The sequence below is a fragment of the Zonotrichia albicollis genome, chromosome 11, assembly GCF_047830755.1.
Source record: "Zonotrichia albicollis isolate bZonAlb1 chromosome 11, bZonAlb1.hap1, whole genome shotgun sequence".
Classification (NCBI taxonomy): Eukaryota; Metazoa; Chordata; class Aves; order Passeriformes; family Passerellidae; genus Zonotrichia; species Zonotrichia albicollis.
In genome coordinates this window covers 12,646,630-12,672,366 of record NC_133829.1, presented here as the reverse complement: position 1 = coordinate 12,672,366, position 25,737 = coordinate 12,646,630, and the positions used below count along the sequence as shown (strand labels likewise).

Here is a 25,737-nt window from a genome sequence, read left to right as displayed (position 1 = left end):
TCAGAACAATTCTGCTGAAGTCTGGTCCTCTGCCACCCCATCAGATCTTTAAGGCCACATATAGATTCCTACAGGGATTCCTAAGGTTTATATGTAAAGCTGGAACTGAATTTACTGAAGTGGGAATATGATTTATCTACAGTTAACATAATACTGTCATACATAAACAACCTCCTTTTGCTTTACACCTTTTTTTTATCCTAATTACTATAACTCATTTCTGCCATGTTCTGTCATCTGGTGTAAAGCAACACAAGCATTGGCTTCTCTTCTTTCTCTTTTATCAGCTTCCAGCTTGTCAGACATGAAAAAATATTTAGTGCAAATATATGCATTTCTTTTGGATGAAACAAACAGGAGCTAAACCAAAATTCTATGATGATGATCTGTTCCCATGTTTTTGGACCTGATTTACAAAAATCCAAACAAACAGTGGATTGGATGCACTTTACTACTCTTATGGCAGACTGTTCTCATTGATATGATTTGTAAGTACCCTCCCTGCTTTGCTGCAGCAGAGAAGAACAGTTAATAAAGAAGCTCATTTTGTTCAGACTATTTTATTTTAATGGTGGGGGATCTGAGAAACCAGTTTTTTCTCTATTTATAGAGTTCCCTGCCTGCAATGTGCAATAAGCCTACTCTGAACAGAGGGACTGCTGCTTGATTGTGGTTATTTTGACGGCACAGTTTGAAAGACATACTGCTCACAGTGTGACACTGAGGAGATTAACAGCATTTAATTTTTCTTAGAATTAGTTTTGCTTCTACTGAAATAGGTCTCATTATTTTGCTGAAAATCATCTGACTTTTATGCCCTCCACAAGTGAAATATTAAACTGTTTTTTCCCTTCAAGGAAACTGCATACAGATTTTACTGCTGGCTTTGTTTCTTTAAGTACCAGTTCAATAAGCCAAATTGGCCATTAGCAGTTGTGCCTCTGAAATAGTGAGGGGAATAAGTATTCAAAGTGGAGGACAAACATTTTAGTGGCATCTTGATATAGGTGAAAAAAAAAAAGAATATGAATGTGCTTTCTTCAAGAAATTGCCTTAGAAGTCTGAATGTATTTTTAGGATCTTTTGTCTTAGATTGTGAATCAGAGATAGACTTAAGACACCTAGGGAAAGGATTATAGGAAATATATCCAAATTGTCTCCGTGGGTTGCATGTCGCACCATATTTAGGTGCCTTTCCTATTTAGTAGGAAATTCTGCTTTGATACTGTAACAACCTTAATAATTCATCCTCATTAACATCAAAAGGAAACCAAAAAGGATGAGAAGTCATAAGAACTTTTGAAAGAAATTTGCTATGAAAAATTCCTATTTTTAAAAATATTATTATATAAGGCATTAGGAGCAAATGAAAAACTAATATTTTCCTGGGGAAAATGGGACATTTCTTGGGGAAAATGGGAATATTTCAAGCAAATATTCTGGTTGAAAATAATTTTATAGAAGTAGATATAAAATGTGACTCAGCTTTCCTTTGCCCTTGTCATTATCCTGATTTATAGTCATTTACGTGTTTTCATGAATCATGACATTAAAAATTAAGTTTGGATCCAAGACCTAATACAAAAGTACTTTGCACAGAATATAAAAGCTTGGAGGACATGATTACTTGTAATATTCAGAGAGGGAAAAGGGTATAATAGGAATCACAAAAACAGCCACTTCTGGATGATGAATATCTCTTTTCAAAGTTTGGTAGGAAATTTGCACTGACAAGGCTGCAGAAGTTTATTCCCTGTTATCTGGAGCAGCTTCAAGGAGCTGTTCCTGGCTCAGCAGAGCCTCCACACCCTGGAGTGACTCTGTGGGTGCATCTGGAGACTTCAGTTCCTTGTGTGGCATAGGGGCCCCATCTCACCTCTGCAGGGTCCCACTATGGATGTGGAAATATGAAATGCTGTGTTTTCCAGTTTTCTCCATATAGTGTGGCATCATTAGATCAAAGTTTTGGGAATCGATCAAGCTACAGCCTCAAGAAGAAAAAGGATGATATATGCATAACTTATTTTTTAAAGCCAGCTACTGATAAAATGGGCAGGATATTCATGTTCTAAACAATGCTTCTCAACAAGTAGACAGGACTTTTTCTATGGCTATGAAGATATGTTAATTTCTTCATCATGTTTCAGAACAGTGAAAGATTACAGCCTGGAAGGTACTGAAGCACTGTCTATGTCCTTTTGCTGTTGGAAAAGGACGTCAGGCTCTTTTTAAATCTTCTGAAATGAAAAAGGGGGTAAAGCTGTGGATGTTTTGAACTGCTGAGTAACAGATTTTGGTGAAATGGTATCTTGAATACAAGCAGGCCCTCAGATACTGAAAAGTGCACTTAAAATGTTTCATAGATTTTTTAAAACTCTGAAAGTGGCTGCATAGTAAAACTTCAGTTTAGTGTCAACTGAATGCCCAAGCATAGCTCTTTTTGATTTTAGATCATAGGGAATTACACAGATGCATCAATGGAAATAAGTAGAAAATGTAACTGTTTTTAGCCTTAGAAAATATGGTCAGGAATAATAAAAGATGCTTACTATCACAAACCTCATAAGAGAATCTCTCTCCTTCTTTCTTCTGCTCAGTGGATTGCAAGTCAAAGGCATTAGACAAAGACAATGACACATTACAGACAAAACGTACCAATACATAAAAAGCAAAGTATAGTCCAATACAAACATTGAAATAAAGCTGGCACTACAGATTGCAACACAAAACACCCAGTGCTGATAAAACATTACAGATCATTAGCATGTGTCTGTGAAATAGTTATGTCATTCCAGCATTGTCAGGACAGTAAATAGGTCTTGTAGACTTTTTAAAAGCATTTTGATTTTCTTTGCAAGTAGAAGTGAAAGCTTTGACTAGGTTGCAAACATGGTGCTAATGATCTCTTAGGAGCTTTGAAAGAACCAGGAAACAGGTATGACTCACCTCCTTCCCTCCCATGGACTCAAACATTTTCTCAAGCTGGACTCTTAATTGCTGAATGTTGTTCATCAAGATACAGGCCTACAGAAAGAGATCAAATGTGAGACTGTGCACAACCAATTCTTCAGCAGCCCTACATTCATAGAATTATGGAAACATTAAGGTTGGAAAAGATTTCTAAGCCCACTTGCACTGATACAGCTGTGTTTTTCAGAGGAACTTCAGTCCACTGCTGCCTCTCCTTCCCCTTTAACTGACCCTTCTCTTTGCCTGCTCAGCCTGTCACTGCCCACTAAGGGCACTGCTGCCCCACAGAGAACTGGATTCCATCTCCCCGCCACCTGGACAGGTTCCAGATCCCAGAATTTCACATCCTGTGCAATCCCAGGTAATTTCTAGTCATACCTAGTACAGTTGCATCTGGTGGATTAATGCAAGTAGCACATCATCATCCCATGGAGAGCAGAGGCAACAATGATCTAAGTGCTTTGGCAGGGACAGCAGGCTGCAGGAAAGGCGTTGCCACACTGCTTGCTAGCCCCAGTCTCTGCAGAAAACTGTGACAACACTGTAACCCAGCTAATGGCTGATGCTTAAGTATTTGAATAAATCAAGAGGCAGTTCTGTTAATAACAGAATGATATTTTAGAAATCTGCATTTTTGCATTACTTGAAAAGCTGATGAATAAACTAGGTAATAGAACTCTGTAATCATATTAGTTTAGTCTAGAAGTGTTGCTGTTTAAGCTAAATTTTTGAAGGCAGAACACTGTGCAAGAGGGCCACTGTGCAAAAGACAGCAATTTCTGTGTTCATATAAGGTTAAAAGCAAGACATTAATAAAAATAAGGAGCTAGCTATAAAAATAATGGAAGAAAGAATCTATTACTAGACTCTTGTGTACTTAGATAACTTTATATGATGGTTTGCTATGGTGCAGATGAAGTAATCAGACAATACTTACCAAAAGAATTGTAGCTGGCCAAGGCCAATGTGTTCTAGTGCGTGACTGCACTAATTTAGACACCGAGGAAATGCATTTCAATAAGACATGTATACTTTTTTCAGTCAACAAGATGGTGATGGAATTATTACAATGATTGATACTCATTTGTACCTTTCTAGTTAATAGCATGTTCCAATGCAGAGCTGAAGCATGATGGGCTCAATAACATGATTTAGCTTTAATTATTAATACATTACTCTCATAGGAATTTGGTGTCAGAGTCCTTCTCAACTGAAGAAGAAAAAGAAAAAAAGAGATTTGGCCTAACTTCTTACTACTTAGATTATTCCTTCCCAATGAAGCGTGCTGCTTCTCCTCCTACAGAATGCGGCTGGCTTTGTGTAGCTGAAATGTCACCTCTTTGCTCAGCTCTTGAAAAATCCACAAACGCCCCTTCTACTTGTTTGTCTACCTTCCATTAATTTACAATCACTAAGATTGTATCCTCCTTTCCTGTACTATCTCCTGACTTCTAACAAAGGAATTATTTTGGAAATTATCTGCAATATCACAAATCAGTAATTATGAGAATTATGATTTGTGATGGGGGTATAAGTAGCTGAATGTAACATCTTGTTCCTTTTATTCCAAACAAATGCAACTACCTTTGGCAATACACTGGAGCTATGAGAGAAGCATTTGACAGAAAAGCAGTTTCAAAGTTTGCTTTGAGGCTGGCTCAGGTGGCTCTTTCAGAGCCTAAGCCTACCTTGGCTCAATGAAAACTTTGCTGTTGTTGTCAGGTAAAGAACATTACTTAAAAACATTCTCATTGTATTTCATTATCTCCTACCCTTCAGAATAGCCTGTGCAGCAGTTTACAGGAATGAGACAGATGCAACAGGAAAAAGAGGATGGCAGGTACAATAGCATAACCCATATTTGTTTGTAAATGCTGACAGAAGGTGGAAGATAAGAGGCTGTTTATACATTAGATAAATACCTTTATGAAAAGCATCTTTGATATGCTTTTATTTGATTAGTTTATATGCACATTTTGTATAGTGTTTAGTTAGATTACTACAAGTATTAACTTGAAAAAGAATGCCAAATCTAATTTGAATAATAAAAAGTATTCATTTTAATCTCTTCTATTAACTTTATTGCAGAGGAACATTTATTGTAGCTGAAATTAACAGATCAAATAGATTTTTATTAAGATAAAAGTATGTAAGGCAAATTCTGTTAAAAAAAGTTATGTCCATCAAAGGCATTTGATACAATACTTTATACCTGGTCTAATGGAAAGTGTCTCTGCTCACAGTAGAGGGGTGAAGGAGATGATCTTTAAGGTCCCTTCCAACCCAAGACACTATTTAATTCATAATGAGATTAATTTCATCTAAAGCCTTAATAAAGATAGGTCTTTGAGAATGACTTCAGAAATTATTCACTCTAATAATTAAAACCTCCCACTGGATAGGCCAAAAGACTGCACAAACAGACTTGACTATTCAATGCTTTATTCGAACTCATTTCTTCATGAAAGCAGTGAGCTTTACTTAATATTACCATTAAATTCATAGGAACTCTCAATATTTGATATTTAGCTGCAGTAGATGTGTTTCTAAATCCTATTATTGTGTGTATGTTGGTGACCTGTAGACCATGACACTGGCCCTAACTATACAGAGCACTGGCAGATGTCATGGCCAGGATGTGACACAAGGACAAGATCTGAGACGGGCTGAGGGCTGTACCATTGCAGGTGAACAGTGTGAGGATGGGGCTGCAGTTATTGATCCAACTGCAGGCTGGTACAGCTGAACAAAACACTACCAAATACAACAGACGTGCTGCTAAAAGTGTCTGCCATGGGAGAACTACCTTTGATTGAATATCAATAACATTGAAAAGCCAGTTCCCAAGAATACTTTTCCTTGGTCTTGTTAAAGTATTGAAAATGTTTCCATTTGCTCAACTACATCTTTAGTGTCCATTTCTGATTTATTTCTGAGTCCATGGCAATCTGGTCCTTCATTAGGGACTCCCTTGTAAGCAGTGAGGCAACAAACAGCACAATTTTCTCCTCCCCTCTGCAGGGCTAATGTACAGTGAGCAGCAGCAGCAGACACCCCTGCACACGGGGAATAGGGAGCTTAGAAACTCTCCAGTGCACAAACTGATACAGAGAGGCAATGCCAAGTGAAAACCCTAAACAAAGACCTTGACTTCTGTCTGAGAAACAAGATGAAGATACATTCGCCATGTTCACCACAGTATTAGGCTGTTATCCACTGCACGTTTGTAGCCATGTTGTAATTGTTTTATAACTTTAATACTGAAATTATTAACTAGGATTCTTAACTAATTTCACTTATTGCAGCTTTTTACACATCACAGTAAGCAGCTAGGAAAACATGCTGACCTCCCTCCATTCATGTTTTTTCATATAAAGAAGTGACTTCATTTTCAAAAAGTACAGTAAGTCATTTAAAGGCAATTTCTGAGGCAGAAAAAAGCCACAGCTTCTTACTCACCACATTTTCTTTATCACAATAGGAGCTGAAGTAACTTGAAATAATTGCAGCATACTGAACAAGTACTTTGTTGATAGTCTAGAAGAGGAGAAGAGTCTTTTAAATGGTGAATTTCATAATGTAAACCGAAAATAATAAAAAAAAAAGGTTTAAATGATAGGTTTTACAGGTGCTTGCACACATAGTGTATTATATTTTTTAGATATAATATAAACAATCCTGTGAGCACATTTTCAATCCCTGCACAGCAGATGGTGGGTAGATCTAATTGTAAAGCAATCTTCAATAGCAGAGATAGTTTAATTTTAGCACTACTGTTTTTGAGAAGCACTGAGAACTCCTCTCCTTGCAATGTACTACATAATTAATGGAACAGTAGCAAGCTCAAAAAATCCTCCAGGGTGACAATACGTAGACTAGAAATATAATGGAAATGTAAGACAAAAGGAGCACTGTTCAGAGCCTGGCAATATGAGTTACCTTACAATAATCATGTAAATAAGAACCCTGCAAATGGAGAATTGCTGCAATGAAAGAAAAGAATTAAATGTAAATGTGAACTTTTCTGAAGCCAGCAGGACTATAATGGAAATTCAGAGCTTGTGAGGAAATGTAACTATCCAAATAGAAAGCTGGCAGGGTTGAGTTTATCAAGCAGCAGGTGAATAACTAACACATCAAGATTTCAAACAAAAATACTTTATTGCCATACCTTGACTTTTTCCTTTACTTGCACTGCATAATTAGCTAATTGCATTTCACTGAATGGAACTGCAATTGGTTCTTAGCAAGATAACAATGCATACATATGTGTATAAAATACATAAATGTGAAATCTCAGAGAGGATAGAACTTCTCAAACTGGTAAACCATTTTGACAAAGTAGACAAAACCCAGCCTTAAGCCACAGACAGCATGTCTTTCTTAGGATCCCTGATTCTAAAAAGCACTGGAATCCCTTAGCTTTTAGGTGCATGGCAACTCAGTGTCATTCTCTCTGAAGCTTAGTTGAGATGCATTGACTTTAATTTACCTTTGCAAATCTTCTCATTAAATGAGATAGTGCTTCTGGATTAGGACACTCCAATTTCCTAATAATCTCAAAGCTTTGATTGAGCTGTGTGAAGACATCAACCACAGAGCAGGAGAAAAGGGCATGATCTGATGTTTGCTGAAACTAGAGAGGAACATTCAAACGTTAATATTTGTTCAGAGATCAAAAATGCATTCATTGATTCTTATACTTGAAATTCATCCTAGAGTCATAAAAAGTAATAAAGGAAAAAAGAAGTCTCCCTGGTGATACTAAGAAATGTGTTTTTTTTTCTTTTCTGATACTTTTGAATCTTTTAAAAATAAAATGAGAATTTTCTTTCATGACATCATTTCTTTCACATCATAGGTTAATGAAATTATACCATAGAATGAATTCTGTGGGGATTCAGGCAGAGGGAATTAGAGGGAATTAGAACAGGAATTTCTCTGTAAGGTATCTTCCAAAAGTTGTTACCTCTTGAAGTCTAAGAAAAATGTTGTGGGACCAAATGTACTTCTGGTTTTGTAATAATATATGTATTGATATTTTATTTATTCTTTTCTTTAAAAAGTAAGGGCTCACCCCATCCTTTTTGTCTCTTTCCAGTGCTCCATGGAGAAATTCCATTGAGACATCCTCATTTTCATCCAGCCACTGTATGACAAATGGTTCAAACCACCTGAAAATTAAAAGCAATTTTGTAAGGTAAAGTAGGTAGATTTCATAAAGAGGAGAAATCTTATAATACCCAGCAGTTCAGCACCCTGTGTTTTCAGGTATGCTGTAATTGCTAAAGACTTCAACAACTCTGGAAAAATTTTTGTCACCAAAATGCTGCAGCTACCAAAAGGCTTTTCAGGCTTAAGTTTCACAATATTCTCACTGGTGTACCCTGGTGATATAAAATTAGGAGTAGCCAATTCTCTACCAGTGAAGCATGGTAGGTATGCACCTTCTATCAATATTGGCTCTTTGGTAACATTTATTTTTATTTGCATATAAAATAACTTGTATATAACTTTGTTTTAGTAAAAGTCAGCTGTTTAAACCATCTCAGTAAACCAGCAGACTTGCAGAAGATTAAGGATAGCTCGGATACAAGGACAGGACTGAATATATTTATTGCAGGGAGGCAGGTAAAAACAAAACCAGTAGCTGAGTATAACCTGACCCAGTAAGAATTACTTCAGTAGAGTATCCTGTTAGCATTACAGCTTTATCCAAATTTGGTTATAAAACAAATGCAAAAATCACTTTCCTCAGACATTTTCCCACCAAAGCATTTTGTCATTTTGTCATCTCTAAAGACCTGGAGTTACAACAACTGTAGAAACCTATGAAATAGCTAATTGCACATTTAACACCTGGACCCTTTCACTTGATAGAATCAAGAATTAAAGAGAAGGAAGTGCAAAAAGTAGTTGGTGCTACACACCTTGAGATCTTGCACAAAACTGAGCAGAAATATTTGACCAAAATAAACCCTTCATGAAGCCCAGCCTCATGGAAGCCTCCCCAAAACAGCACTTACAGAGAGTATTCAGGCACTGCATCCTTGAAAGCAGAGAGCTCTCGCACATATTCATTATAAAACCATTTCACTTTGAAGTGCAAATTCATATAATCTGTGCTTTTGCATAATCGCTGCTTTTCATGTTCTGTAATAGAAGGAGTGGAAATAAAAGCACTTAATAGCGTTCTAACAGTAAATAACATTCTTGAGCCTCAGTGCACTGCTGACATAATAACACAGGATTCGCATTTTAAAGCATAATTGGTTTGATTTTTGTCAATGTAGTAATACCCAGTATTTCAATTTTCAGGATCTGAGTACCCTTAGGAAAAACAAAACAAACTAAAGACCAGTCCACAAATGAAGCTTCTTCCATCTCTTCACTGCAGTGAGAAAAACCCCACAAATTTGATGACTTCCCCTTCTTTAGATCCTTCTTAGGCTGTTACAAAATGGTTAGGAAGCTTTTGTGTGTCAAGCTAGAAAAGACAACCATAGCTGCGTAGTAGCCAGAGGAAGTAGCAGCTATAAATGCTAGTCCTACAGGAATCCGTGAAAGCTGCATTTATCAGAGTTAAGAGAAAGAAAGAGGAGAAAACTCCACAGCTCTACAGGCATCTGATTTATGGCACAAGTTGAGAAGATGGTTTAACAGCGTTTTTGAAATTTTTCAAATGGACTTCACCTTCTCGGTGTCCTTGTGTTTTCCACATACTGAATATGCAGATGGAGGTGGGTGGCAGAAATCATGCAGCCACCTGTAACCACTTTCTGCATTTTTAAAGTCTGATTTAATTTTTTTGGAACAAATGTCCATCTTTCTTCCAGGATTTTGATCTTGTTGTAGCTTGTACCCTATGCTCTGCATTCTTCACCCAGCCACGGCAGACCTGGACAGCTCCATTCCTTCTCTCTTTATCCTTGCTCAAATCTTTCATTTCCTTCTCCCTCAGCATGAAACCAGGGATCCACAAGTTTTGGGCAGAATAATCATACCTTTGTTTACTGCTCACAGCTTCCTAAAATCTCCACAGATCTCATCTGTCTGAGATGTCACTTGCACATTCTTCCTTCTCTAATCAAAAGAGTAATTTCTTTTCCCAGCTCCCTTAAAAAATGGCCTAATACAGGCACTCAGCAGGAATTATGCTCTTGTGTAAATATTAGGTATTAAGAAGTTACCAGTTTCAAACCTCCTTTTTGCTCCTTACTTCTGCTTGCTTTGCAACACAGCATTGTATAAATCTCATATATTTGGATAGGAACCTAATTTTCTGTAACAGCAGGAGCATCTCATCCTCTGTCATACACTTGAATGTAGCATTGGATTGTCTGTCAGTGAAAATGCACTGTGAATGACACATTCTGTGTTTTCAGCTCTAGCCAGTTACATTAGAAGGAAATGTTTAGTTTTATTATTATGCCAAATCAGCACTCCAGTAGCACACCATGCCATCCAACAAGTGTTTCAGATGTATTTTATTATGCAGTGAGTTACTAAGTTTTGTGCAAATTGACTTATAAAGTGCCCCTGAGGGCTTTTATTGCCTTTTTAGCATTGCAGTAGCATTTTCACCTTCACTGCCTTTCCATCACACTCAAGAAAAATCACTAAATCAGTTTCTGTCTAAATATTGCATTTATTCATGTTCATGCTACTTGAGAGTACTACAAACTCTCCCCAGAACAGTATCACTGTTACTAGCATTAAACAGGACCACAGAGAGAAAGATGTTGCCTTCTATCATGGTTCTGAGGAATCATTTTTTTTAGGTAGCAGGTTTTTCATAAACTAGTACAGAAAGCTAGACATTTGCTCTATAAAAGGTATTCTTACAAGGTAGACCAGCCTTTCACTGACAAAAATGATATTATTTCTATGAAATCCACTGTACATCTGCTGCTTAAGTCATTGTTATAAATCTGTCCTAGACTGCATCCCAAAAGAATGGAATTTCTGAAATGAATAGCACTTTTTTTTCATTCAAGCTTTCAATAAATGGGTTGCTAGATTATACAATGTAACTTGAGAATGTCTGCTACAGTATCACAAACCAAAGAAATGCTTATTTCAATTTTAGAAATGAGCTACTGCCACTAATTGGCAAACTTGTCCAGGAGGGTGCAACTTACACATACCAATCACTAATATTTTCTTTTTAAGGTTAAGATTTATAATACATTAAAAATGAGCACAAAAGTAATGCAGGAATAACTGATTTTTTTTTCTGCAGGCTTTTATGCCTTGTAGAGAATATTTGAAGTCTCCAAGGATATTACTTGGAGAATACATATAAGTGAAAAATACATCCAGAATCCCTGACATGAATGTATGAGAACATCATCTGTTCTCTTTCAACAATGTCTGACCTATATGGTAGTATTTCTAAGTCAACATTTCTTAGAAATACTACCATATAGGTCAGACATTGTTGAAAGAGAACAGATGTATCTCAAAATTTACGCACAAATATATACTATGTGAGCCTTCTGTCAAGTTTTGAAAATTTTCTACAAATCTATTTTCCATAATCAGCAAACACTTCACAGGATATATGAGGTCCTGTGTATCCATGCATTTTTACCTCTTCAGTTCATATAAACCAAAGAAGGGAGCAAACAGGTGCCCAGATGAGTCAGCAGTGACAGTTTTAACTGGATAATAGATGGGTTTATCCATGGCAACCATGGATTTTGGTTGCAAAGTGCAGCAACATCACTGTAGGTGTTCTGAATTTAGATCAGGACCAATAGATTGCTTCCTTAATTTCTGAACATCTTGCACAAGCTGATATAAATGTGAGCACAGGATAGCTGGATGCATTTTGGAAATCTGTGTCTATTTTCCTGCAGAGAAAGCTAGTGCCATTTTTCCCTATACAGACATATCCATTTTGGGCTTTCTGGAAGACAGATGTAGTAGCTGCACAATATAACTTTTTTTGAAAAACTCCACTCTTGCTTTGCAAAATTATTATCCTACAGAGTCAGTCTGGCACTAAACCTGCCACTTGTGCGCAAATGTGCTCTCAGGAGAGATGATGGCAGAAATACCTGACCATTCTCATAACTGATTCTAGGTAAGGAAATCTCCAGTATAGCAAATCTAATGCTGATAATGTTTTTTATTTTGTGCTGCTCCTTTTCTGACACATTCCTTATAGTGCAGCATATTTTTAATAGCATCTACTCATCTAATAAGTTTCATACAGAGGTCATGTTCAGTTCCCATGCTGGCATATGCATATCACTGCGTCATGCATCAATGAGAAAATACTGGTAAGATTCTTGTAAACTGTAACATCTGTAAATTTAGTTGTGTATATGGGGCACTTCAGCTACTTTTGGGAATTGAAGATCCAGCAAGTGTAACTTTTTTACATTGTTGATGCCACTTGGGGTGGGGGGTAATATCTCCTTAGGGGTGATGCTGTAATGCACATGTGCTTTCACAAGAGGAACTGTCATTGCAACCACACTGAAAACTGAATGGAATTGTTCCATCTCACTGCTACCAATCACAGAGATGGGAACCCCCTTAAGGAGACCTCCAATAAGCAACAGCACTGAAGGAAAAGAGATAAAATCTGCTCCAGTGTTATTTGTATACTCAAGAATGAACAGAGATTGTTTTTAAAAGCTATTACAGGGAATGCATTAATATATGGAAAAGAACTTGGTGTATGATGCAATCAGCACAGCCCTGGTGATGCTGTATCAGGCATGTAATTTAATTGCAGGCAGCAGTTCTTTTAGAGAAAAAATTATAAAGAAACATAATAGGAAGGATTATAATCCAAGGTACTTTCCTCACAGGCCTAACCAAACAACAGTACTTTGGAATCATGCTTGAGTTTTTGTTCATTTTTCCAGCAATTGCTGAAGAAAGCTGGGAAGATTTTCTTAAAACAACAAATAAAAGTCATAATGATGACTCACTAAGCAGAAATATCTATATGACATTAAGGACATTATCATTTAACAAACTGGAATAGAATCTTGTTCACTGCAGAATCCTTTTTTCTTTTTAACCTTGAGGTAATAACATCACTCTGAGTTTCCACGTAATTTTTGATATGTATTAGTTGCTAAAAAAGGAAAAAAGAGTAATCTAAAAACCTTCATAAAAGATGAACATGTTAAATATTCAGATAATCAAAGTGATATTTTGTTCAACTCTGATTTTCCTTATTTGGGTACAAAAACTCAGAGCAAGTTTTTTTCTACAGCAGTTTCTAAGCCAATATTTTTGTAAAAACATATAGTTAAGCTGCCTGAAAGATTCTAATAATATGGTTTTAAAGTATATTTCAAATCTTTATGAACAAGAACTTCAAGGAAATTAGTCAGTAAAATTTAACAAATTGACTACATACACATAAATAGATTTTTCTAAAAAAACCAAACAATTTTCAGGCTTTATAAATAATGTTTCAGGGATTAATAACTACTATAAAGAATATCTATGTGTAGTAAATTAATTTCATTACAACCAGCTTGTTTAATTGACATGCATTCTACTGCTCTACAGTTTATTAAACAGAAATGGTTGAGACTAAGCATATGGGATTTGTGTTTGGATTAGCTGCAAATTTTCCCATCAAAACTCAGCTGTTATTCTCAACCATTGTGACATAATTCCATATTATTTGCAATAATTACCTACCAATCTTTCTAGAGACTGCCAGCTGCTATCTATTTCTTCCAGAACTGCTGTTTCAGAAAACCTCCTAGTTCAAAACTTGCAGTCATATAATTGGGAAGGGTAATTGGGAACACAAAACTGAGTACAGCTAGAGGAAGCAAAGCTCCAGTCAGGAATGATATGGATGGGGTATGCATTGGTACTCCTCCCTCTGAATCACTGTGGAAATGTTACACTGAATGATGCACCTCTGTTTTGGATAAAATCAGAAGTTAATGTTCATTGCACCTGATCCCAGTGCCATTTCCCCACAATACAGGAGCAGTTGCTATGCCACAGCCTCTTTTATGCTTATAATGCTCTAGATTTAATCTCTATACTGCTGAAAGAAACCTGAAGCCTCTGACTGTATGAATGCAACAGCATACAGGCCACAAATGAAGAAAAAATTTAACTCATAGTTTGTCACTGGTTTAGAAGAAAACGTTACATTCCACTAGAATCTCATCCCAGGATTCTTGTACTTTGCTAAAGGCAATGGAAGTCACTGGGTATTAACTGAAATACACAGTAGAACACTACTAATTGATAATAATGTATAATTTACATTAATTTTTATAATGTGAAATACTACTGACCTTTCTGAAAGGGCTCTTTGTGTCAAGTTGAATATAATAAACCAAAACCTGAAAAACTTCTGTCATTCCCTCCTTTTTCGATTACATTTATCTCTAACCCCCCTCTAATGCTCCTTTAAAAAATATATTGTATCTTTCACAACAGACAATCTTTTCTCTGCATTTACTTGAAAATTTTTATCAAAATATCTTTGGACAGTTCACAAACAAAATGGACTGTACCTGGAACATATCTGGGGGGCAATGAAGCTGTGCAACTGGGAAAATGAAGAAAAAAGAGATCAAGTACACTTATTAAGGCAAGATGCATAAATTAAGAAAGGCGTTGTAGATCTTCTTCAAAGATTCCTTACTATGGAGTCCTATTCCCTTTCTGGACAGAGGAGCTACTGGAGAGGGTCCAGTGGAGGCCACAAAGACAATGAGAGGTCTGGAACATCTCTCTTATGAAGAGAGATTTAGGACAGGAGCTGGGCCTGTTTAGTCTGGAGAAGGAAGGACTCAGGGGGGATCTCATTAATGCATATAATCTCAAGGAGGGCACCAAGAGAAAGGTGCTAGACTTTGTGGTGGTGCCCAGCAACAGGACAAGAAGCAATGGCCATAAAACACAAGAAGTTCCATCTCAATGTTAGGAAGAACTTTCCATTAAGGGTAGCAGAGCACTGGAACAGCTCCCAGGCAGGTCATGGAGCCTCCCTCTCTGGAGACATTCCAAACCCTCCTGGAAACATTCCTGCTCCAGGTGACCCTGCCTTGACAGAGGGGTTAGACTGGATGATCTCCACAGATGCTGGTCAACCCTGGAAATTCTGTGATTCTGTGACAGAGATCAGGGAAGGAAGACAGGCTGTCATATTCTGAAAGGTGAGGAAGAATGTTCACTGTTCCTTTTTTGTCTTCTTGCCTGCAGTGGAAGCTGCTAATCCATCCCTGGGTTACTGCAGTGCACTGTAAAAGCTGATGTGACATTGCCCTTTACATTCAAGGAGAAGCTCTCCACGCAGGAGGCCGTGTGCTCAGTGCTCTGCTTTGCCTGACATTTCACAGCAGGTGCAGCAGAGCTCAGGGGCACCTGCTCGGTGTCAGAAAAGGCAGAGATGTACATGGTTCCTTGGGAGAGATAAATGTCTCATGGGAACTTCAAGGGCATCAAACACCAATGTCATATACTACTTAAGAGATGCAACACGTAATATCACGAGGAATGTATGAACCTGCTACAAACTACCCTATCTTCTACTCTAAACGTTGCATTTGACATTTTTAACCTACTGTGTTATTCTGCCTAAGTGTTTCAGATTACTTAGGCAAACTAACTTTGATATTTTATTAACATTAATCAGTTGATTTTTTACTGCTTCTTTTTAGTCCTTATTACTTCTATTAGTCTCATCAATTAATTACTACTTCCAAAGCCAAATACTTCCACAAAAGTTCCAGAAAAGTGGATGGGTTATCACCAAACGGGTAATGCAAGATGTGCAGCTTGATAATGCATAAACTTTCTCTGTTTTGCTTGCTGAAGAGAAAAGAAAAATGCCAGGAATACAAGTAAATGAATAAGATCAACCTCAGTATAAATTTCACCCTTCAATATTCTATCAGATTGAAATTTACATACCATGATACTAAATAGATAATATTCAAAGAATAAACATTTGGAGACAAAATTCTGTATTGAATACAAAAAGAAATAAGCACTTACTTCCAGTGAGTGGAATAATCGGAACTGTGATTTTTACAGCTGATGGAATTCTTGCTTTGTATATTTATTGACCATGGAATGCATAAGGAAATGGAAGCTATAAATGAAGCAGAAGAAATAGTCCATCCTATCTGATATGATGATAATTAAAGTCCTAGTTCTGAAGAATATGATTGAAATTTCAAATACTTTGTACTGATATTTCAACATCTATTCAAAGTAATAAAAAAAGAAAGCAATAAAAGTAACAAAAATAATGAAGTAATAAAAGAAGAAAAGTAATACTAATATAGGAATCCAATTTATATTGATTAAGCTCTCATAAAACTCTAATATGAATAAAAATTGCAAAACAGAGAATATATGCCCCATCCTTGGAAGTGCTCAAGCCAGGCTGGATTGGGCCCTGAGCAACCTGGTGTAGTGGGTGGCATCCCTGCCCATGGCATGGGGGTTGGAAGTGGATGATCTTTAAGGTCCCCTTGAACCCAAACCATTCCATGTTTTTATGATTTGATAGCATAATGCTTGAATCTGGGATAGAAAACTGAATAAAGGTAACAAAGAGCACTTCAATAGCATTGGAACTTAACTATTGAATACTCAGCTTTGCATCTTCAATGTAATTTTTGTGATAGGTTTCTTCCATCTACTTATTGCTTATTTTTTTAAACAATGTGTTTTTCCACAAAGATCTGATTCTGTGCTCTTTGCCTCATCACTAGTAGGCAAAGTGAGCATAAAACCTTATCAAACAGGCATGCTTGCATTTTACAAGCAATTAGTAAAATGAAGTACAAACCAGGAAGAATCCAGCAGGAAGATAAATGCCAGGCTGCACTTAAATAATTACCTGTGTTCAATCTGGTTCTGCCTGCAAAGGCAAAACCAGAGAGGTGTTTTCTAATTCTCACCCAGCAAACTGCACTTAAGGCTTATTAAAAGATAATGTGGAAACAAGCAGTTTTAACAGATTTATCCTATTCTCCTGGCGGTGAAGCAGTATCAAATGTTTAGTTTGGAACTAATGCACTTCCCCATAAGAGGAAATTGACCTCAGATTCTAGAGGAGAAAAAGACACAAGTAAAACTCTATGGAACAGTCCTGAAAGTAAAAGACTGAGTCTTCAATATAAGAAAACAGAAACTAGGAGAAGAACAGCTGCTGTGTGAGGAAAACTTTAAAGCAGTGTCTTAGTAAAAATCAGCATGATTAAAGATAGCGTTGCTTGTTATTTTTGATTTTCTTTAACTCAAATATTGTATTCTAGTTGATAAAGGTATTTCTTTTCCAAAAAAGCTGTTATTAGTCACTGTTTCTCAATTAAGGAAGTCCAAAATACAAGGGGATTCATTATGTGATCAGCTCACAGAATGCAGGAAGAGGTGCAGCACCTACATTCCACCGCTGCAGTCTGAGAATTATGCAGCTTCACTCTGACAGAGATAAGGGGAAGAAAGCCCTCAAGAAAACAAAAGGATAAAAGCTTTCCCCTACCAGCAGATGCAGCACTGCACTAAACAATGCTTTAAGGGACTGTCTGAGAGGAAAAAGTCACATTTTTGCTTAGAGGTTTTGCTTGTTTGGGGTTTTTGTTTTTCTTCCCCAGCCATAAAATTAGTTGAGACAAAAGATAGAAGTCCAGCTTTTGTACAAACATGAGATGGAATAAAGTGGTATCATCTTGGTGATAATGAATTGCAATCAAAGACAAGAAGAAAGAAGCAGCAACATATTCTTCTGGTCTGAGATATCTACAAACTCTGGAGGAGGTCTTGCTTGCCCCTGCTGCTACAGGTCGTACACAGCCCATCAGCTGAACAAAACACTTTTCCCTGCAGCTCACTCATTTGTGGAAAGGGCAGGGCCATGTGAGCTATAAATAACCTGTAATTATTAATCAGTCATAACCTATCCAACATGGTGGTACCAGTATAAGCTGACTAACAAAAAATTGCCTTTGTCACAATTAGGCAATGTTCAGGAAAAAGTTTATATACATTTTTTTTTACAATAAATGATTACCTGGGTAAGAGCTAATAACAGTGTTTAAGAACAAGAGTAATAGTCATTGGTTAGAAAAAGAATAAATAAGGACACATCTATCATTATTAAATATATAGGACAATATACACTACTAGTATTGAGCGACAAATTTAAGACTGAACAATGAAGACAGGCATTCTCTGATGCAATAAATTTTTTCTAGCAAATCTGGCACCATGAATACACCTACAGACAGAGACAGAGAAACTTGAACTTACTAAGATTACTGTAGACTTGTACTGTGGTACATTGTTCTGACGGTGGTTCAATGTGTAAAATCCAAGAAAATGGGTTAGAGAACAAGGAAATTATAGATATAACAGTCTCAACTGCAAGGTTTTGCCATATCAGAGATCTCTGAGGTAGTTCCAAGCAAGATGATACAGTGCTACAGCATAATATGAAGAAGTATTAACTCAGCCCCTGGGAGCAGTTTTGTCCATTTCATCTGTCTTAATTACTGGGTCTAATAAATGCCAGAAAAATATTGTCATTTGGCATGGCTGTGGTGCTTTCTGGGCAAGCCTGGAGAGCTCTGCTTTGCCCTTGACAGGAGGATTCTCGTACTTAGGAAGCTCAGCCCCTCAGGATGTACAGAGTGTACCTGCTGTTAACAACATCCCTGTCTGTTATGGTGAGTAAAGAACATTTCTAACTCCCCTCTTCCTCTAATCACAGCAACATGCTATCTTATCTGCCAAAGGAAGGTCTAACTCCAGCTGTAATCTCCTTGACTTTGCCTTCACAGACTCTCTGAGTCGCCACAGAGGACTCTTAATTCCTCAGGTGTCTGAAAAGATAAGTGCCAATGCAGAAATGAGACTGAATAAAATAAAAAGGTTTTATATTTTGATAGTGATGACATCCTGCATTCTTGTGGATGCTGCCTTCTTGTCCTTTACAAAACCTTAGTCTCACCTTCCCTCACCTCTGTAGCCTCCCTCTAAACCAACACTATATTCCATCTTAAGGAGAACTTTGTAAATTGGAAATTTAGAGTGAAAATAGACTTGAAATCTGCCACCAAATGGCGTGACCTTTCTCTGGGCAGCATTAGCCTTTTTTGGATTTTTTCTATGCTGTCTCTGTGCTCAGCATCAACTCCTGGACCTGCCTCTTCTCTTTCAAATCACTTCATCAGTTTCTGTCATGGATGAAGTATCTGTCAGAGAATCAGGAAAATAATATTTCCTTAAGCACTGAAGACAACAGCAAACTTGAAAAGCAAACTTAAATTAAATGCATAAAATGATGGAATGACAATCTCTTTTTCCTATTTTTATAAGGCCTTTAGCATCTTAGCTGTGCAGGATGGAGACTGTCTGTTGCTGTTATTTACACAGCAGCCATCTAATTTCTCGCCTAATTCTGGTCTTGACTTCTGGCCACTACCAGAATTAGATTATCATAATAACAGCAATTAGGATGTTCTCTTTCTAAAACACTGGATAGTTTCAGACATTTGATCTGACCTATTCAAAAGTTAGAGATCTGAAAGATATGAGAAAAGAAATTTCTGAGGACAAAAAATTAAAAAAGATACTTTGCAATTGCATGTATAATTTCAGCTTATACTCTCTCATTATCTTTGAACCTTTGCATCTTCATACTTATACAGAAAAAGATTTCTTACCATATGAAATCAGTAACAAATCATATGCACTGTTGGTAAAACTCTCTCTCTGTTCTCATTTTCTTGCAGCATAAATATGAAATAATTGGGGGATCAGAGAGTACAAAAATATTACCATCCTATAAGATCAGATGTTTGTGTAAACTAAATGCCAAACAACAATCTGTAATGTATCATGCAAACCATTGATGCTTCATGGACAGCCTGCAAAGAAGAACAAAAACTTCAAAGAGACCAAAATCTAATGAAGACAACACTCAAACAGAAGCATGTGATACCTTTTTCATGCAAAATCTACACATGAAAAAAATCCATTAAACCAGAAAAAAGGAATATAACTAGTGTGAACTCAATTTGTTAAAGTTTGCATAAAACTTTTAACACTATCCAAAGGCTAAACATTTTAATTAACTTCAACTGGAAGAAAATCTAGAATGAAATTATGAACTCAATACCAGATTTTAGTATAGTTTTGTTTCCAAGGCATGTCAGCTTGGCACAGTGTAGCCCTGATCTTGGCAGCTGTGCAGACTGAACTGTGCTTTGGGATGGCCTTTCCTCCCTCACCAAAGCCCTGAGCACTTCTGCCAGTGCCATTTAGTGCCCTGGTACTCTCAGAGACGTGGCTTTGCTCTTCCCTAGCCAAAGGCCTCTGCCATGGCAGCTGCTCTCCCCCCACCTCTCCCTGCCACAGCAGCAGCCTCCGTGCTGGGGTGTCCTCCAAGGACCAAGGGAGGAGAGAAGGCAGAGGGGCAGAGGGTGTGCGGTGCCAGTGGGTGCCTCTCACTGGGCTGCTGGGCTGTTCTACAAGAGGAGGTGGGCAGAGGGCACTGGAGAGCAGCAGCCCTGCAGTGCACACACCCCCTGAGCAGATCCAGGAGGGATTCAGCTCTACAGGGAGAGGAGAGAGCCTGAACAGCCATTTTGAACCGCGCTCAGGAAAAAGGGAAAAACAATGGAAAGTGGATGCTCCAATTTTTGCTGTCTTGCTGGTTCCTGAATTTAAACTGATGGGTGTGGCTGGATATATTTGTGAATACAAAAAAGAGGGTAAAACCAGAAACAGGATCTTGGATGAGCTAATCCAATCTTTTTTATCACATGAGGAATCCTTTTGCAATCAATGCTGGACCAGTTCATTGCTTCTTGATTGGATGCAGAAAGGAATCAACTTCGCAGCACAAAAGATGCTGCTTCAGGAGATTAATACTAAATTAGAGTAGGGAAAGATTGCAATCACAGCCCTGGACACTAGGTATGAACAGATGGTAGCCTATGTTAATAACTTGGAAGGCGAGAGTGGCATAGCAGAATGCAATGCATTTTAATGAACTCCATTAAAACCATGAGGACCAACTGTGAACATATTTAAGAGCTTGCTTCTAATCTTATAGAATCTAAAGAAAAAAATATTATTGCCCTCAACAACTGAGTTAAACCCCATTTGCAGAATATCTATTGAAAGAATTCACAATTCAAATCCCAGCAAAACTGGGTAGAGGATCAGTATACTGATCTATATTTTTTTACTAGATTTATCGAGGTTCCTGCTTAGGAATGAAATCATAGAAGGTGAAATTTTGTATACTTATAATAATTTATACTAATTTCAAAATAATAACTTATACTAATTTCATTTTCCTTTAATTATTATTTATACGCAGGAACTGTTTCACTAATGATTTTGGGAGCAGTTTAGAATTCCTAATGCCAACAATGGCATTTACTCTCCACAGAAAGTCAGTATCCACAGCAACACAGAAATGAGACCACATTCAGGGGCTGGTCTGGAACATAAAAGTCAAATGCCTTCTACATTTCTCTCTGCAGAATAAGGATTAATATTAACATTAAAATTTATTTTAAAATCCTGATTCAGTCCTAACATCCACATTTTATATATTGTACAATTAAGTCTTTCTTATGAGCTTCTTGTTCTATTCTTTACAACCAATAAACAAGCCATGACTTGTTCTGAAGCTGCCTTTTGAGTGATCAGTGTGCTCTAATGAACAAATAGAGTGAGTGATGTTTTGTGGATTATTTCTTTGCAGTGCAGAATGTTTATAGTTCAATGGCTAAAGCCCTGGGTGCTCATGTGGATGGATGTCCATGTGCAGAGTATAACTACACACCCAAGGTCATGAAGTCGTGGCAGTTGGTGACTATTAGAAATCCTCAGTAATCTGTGCTATCGGTAAGGGAATCACAACACTGAGTTACTGAACAGCAGTTTTCTGATAGCTGCTCCTGACTGACAGCCTCTCCAGATAGAAGATTCCCTGATGACACCAGGATTATGCTTTAAGTGAAACCAGTGGCTTTCACATGGCCTTCACATTTCTCAGCTCTTGGAAGCTTTTGCTTTCACTGATCACTCTTAAAGGATGATCTGCCTGACATCCCTTCTCAAACTCGCATTTCTGATTCACTCTGACATGACTACAGAACAGCACTTTGAAACAATAGTTTGAACATCTCATCTCCTACCCACATCTAAGATGTCTCATGTCTTCTGTTGTTTTTGTACATATTTTCATTACCTTCCTTCCTTTTTGCTCTGCTTAGTAAGGAAGTTCCACATTCAAATAACACAATTAACAAAATAAAGTAACACACCAGCAGAGGAACAAAACAGTTCTTCCACCAATAGTCATTCTAGCCACTCATCTTTTCACTTCAATTATCATCATGAAAATCTGCCATGCTATCAAAGGCACCACTGCACTGATATTATCCCATTAGACATTCTGGAGAGAATAATATAGAAGTGTATCTTCAAATATTTGGGTTTTTTAATCCTTTATGCCTGTTGAATTGCATTGTTTTTAAAATTCAACCTCATGTGTTTTTTCTCACCCTTTTTAGACTTACTCTGTAGTTACTAGCAGACTTGACTAAAGACAATGCCAGTTTCATGCAGGTGTTTTTACTTGGTTTGCTGCAATAACTATATTTTATTGTGTGTTTGAAGCTATTAGTTGGAGACAATCTGCCATATAGCAAAACCCCATATATTTTAACAATGGTTAACCACAATATCTTAAGATATAAAATGAAACTGTATTTGATTCTGCTGGAACTAGAATGAATACATACTGCCTTTTGAACACAAAAAGATTTAATTTTAAGTGTGTGCTTCCTCCATAATTTCATTCCACAAATGTTCCTTATGGGCAAGTTAGGAAATTTCAGCTAGTGAGAAAAATCGGAATATCTACAATGCTCTCTAGCAAACACATGTGGGTCTCTTTGGACACTGAAGGTTTTTATCAGATCTAAGAAGCAGCATTTCAAATCACAATTCTTTTGTGGTCTTCTTTCACAGATAACTTCATATATTCACAGTGAAATGATTTGATTCCTTATAACCCTTCTTTTTCACTAACTCACAAACATCTTAAGTGCACCAGAAAGCTCTAATCACACAAAGAAATCTCATGCCTGGTATCACTTACAGTGCAAATCAGTCTTGCTGAACTCACTAGTGAAATTAATAGTTTGTTCTAATTACCTTCCAGAGCATATTTCATGTCCTGGGCAAACAGAGTCCACATGATTTCAGCACTGATTTTTCCCATGTTCAGCTCTTGAGGGAACCTGCAATCAATCACATGACATCAGTTCACCTGCTGCTAGGAATGATGTTACAGCTGCACAACAAAAAGGCAAATATTTCCACAAAATAATTCCCCTAGTATGCACTTACTGTATCTTATGTTCTGTAACAATTATATCAACCATCCAACCTTCAAATAAAAACTTCCTTCATATGACTTTTAAACCAAGAAACATTCATCTATCTTGCAGATGATTCCTCAACTTTAGTTAAATCAGATGGCTTAGGAAGAACATGAAACAGTTGGCTCAGATGTTTAGCAGCCACAGGTTTTCCTTAAATCCCTTCTGACAGTGGAAAAGAGTGAGGCTGTCTGTGAAGCTATATTGGTTTATACACTCACAGAATCCAATTCACTCAAGACTTCCACCTTGACATATGGATAAAATAACAAAGACTATAACAAGTAGTGAAATGCAGATTTAGATTCAAAATTTTAGATTTGGTCTCATGCTTCATGTCATCTTTGAGAAATCCTTTTTAGATACTTTCTGCTGTTATCAGTTAAGTACTTTTACACAAATTATTCATAGATCCCAGTTGCTTCTTATTCAGTGCAAAAGAAAATCCTTGATCTTTGAGTTACCATTTTCACTGTTAGCAACTAGCAAAAGCTGGCATTTTAGTGATCAACATTGTGTTTTTGTCACATTTTTGGTCTTAAAAAAAGGGCTGTCCAATGCAGGTGTGGAACTGATATTAATAAGAGCCATTCTCAGGACACAGAGGCAGAGCCAGGCAGGTCAGGCAGATGAAGAGCAGAAAGTAGAACACAGAATCTCCCACTGGGGTAAAGCAGTTGTTTATGGCACAGGGGTGCAGTGAGAGCCACAGAAATCACCCACAGTTCACCAGGAAACATAAAATAAGGGAATGTATTAATGAGGAAATACACAGAGCTGTGTGGCTTTTGTGTGGAGGTTATTACACTATATACTAGCAGAGAATTGGATACAAAGTATTTTGACCTTTTTGTAAAGCACTAATCAAATTCAGAAAATATTCCATAATAATTTCTGTAAAAATGTAAGAATTTTAAAGGTCTTGTTGACATAGAAAGAATGAGAATTATGTGCAACTTTAAAGTGGTAGCAGTAGGATCTAAGTAATGTATTCATTTTAGAGACCTATTTGACCCTGATCATATCTGCAAAGAAAAAGTACTTAAACAGCTCATTAGCTCTGCCACTCTAATAGGAAGCAGTTGCTAGCTCAGTTCACTGAGCCCTCTTTATGCTAATGACTGCTCAATTAAAGAACTTCATATTAATTCTATTACCACAAAATTAATTTCTGTTCAAAAACTGAAATGCATTTCAACTGTCTTAACTTCTTTACCTCCAATCCACTCTGAGTTCTTTCTTAGCACCAGACTTAAACTTTGATGGTGTGGCTCTGAGGAAATATTTAACAGCTGATTTAATATTGACGCTGTCTTTTGAGCATATTGCAAGGCTGGCCATAAGGCAAGGCTGGGCCTGATAAAAATGCACTTGTTTGATTAGTGATAAATAGATTTGTCCATGCATTTTAACTTGTGAAAGCACACACACACACACAAACTGCAATTATCAATGTTGATTAAATTAGTTCAACACATCCCACCTGGCTTCAGTTAGGTGAAGTCTAAAATTGGTGCCAGTTTTTATGCCTCTCACTGGTGGGCATTGCACAGCTGCCAGTCATGGGCACAGGGGAATTACCAGGGGTGTCCTTGCAGTTTACTGTATGTGAGAAGTGACAAAGCCAAAGCACAACAGAACCACACAGGACATTCCACATGATAAAGATAAATGGTAACAGAAGCAGCTGTCTTATTAAAGGGAAGGGATAATCAAAGGTCAAATACTAAAGCATCTATATAAGTATGGTATTTTGTATTATTTGTATTTTAACACCTTATTTTTAGTTAAGAAAACTTTTTCAAACTACTTCAAATTTTGATCCATAAGGAGCAAAATATCAGAGAAATTTCTCATGCAAATCTCTACACATTACATTTTCTAATCTTTGTAAAAACCATGTATTTTCACATTTTTCAGTGAAGCAAAAGGACAACCAGCAGAGTTCTGCTTGTGTCAGTCATTTAGCTGGCTCTTGCTACAGTTATAACTGCCCCACAGGCCATAGTTTTCCCAATTTCTATGTCATTCTTGGAACTATATAAAATCTCAGTTTATCCAGAAGAGTTATGTTGCCTGTACATTACCATATCTATGTATTTCCAAAAATACTAAATTGAATATACAAGACAGCCACATATATCTTCACTCTATTGATTTTAATTAAGCAAAAATTTAGTGAAAACAGTTCTCATTGCCTAGTTCTAATGAAGGGCAATATATAAAACCACAGATCAATGGAATGAAAATGAACTCAGCTTAAAAAATAAATGAAAATAATCAATGTATAAGTGAAACATATATAACCCCCAAAGCATTTATCCCAGACAGTACTGCATGTCTCTAG

General features: G+C 37.0%; 1 protein-coding gene across 3 annotated transcripts in view; it reads right to left on the bottom strand.

Annotated features, from left to right (window-relative positions):
- UNC13C (unc-13 homolog C) overlaps positions 1-25,737 on the bottom strand; it is a 167,589-nt gene that overhangs the window by 26,391 nt on the left and 115,461 nt on the right. For all 3 annotated transcript variants that reach the window (XM_074549374.1, XM_074549375.1, XM_074549373.1), the window contains 6 exons: positions 23,164-23,249; positions 8,997-9,123; positions 8,048-8,144; positions 7,463-7,606; positions 6,430-6,507; positions 2,947-3,024 (listed from right to left, as the gene is read on the bottom strand). In XM_074549374.1, coding sequence (XP_074405475.1) covers positions 2,947-3,024; positions 6,430-6,507; positions 7,463-7,606; positions 8,048-8,144; positions 8,997-9,123; positions 23,164-23,249 — 610 coding nt within the window. The remainder of the gene's footprint in view (positions 1-2,946; positions 3,025-6,429; positions 6,508-7,462; positions 7,607-8,047; positions 8,145-8,996; positions 9,124-23,163; positions 23,250-25,737) is intronic.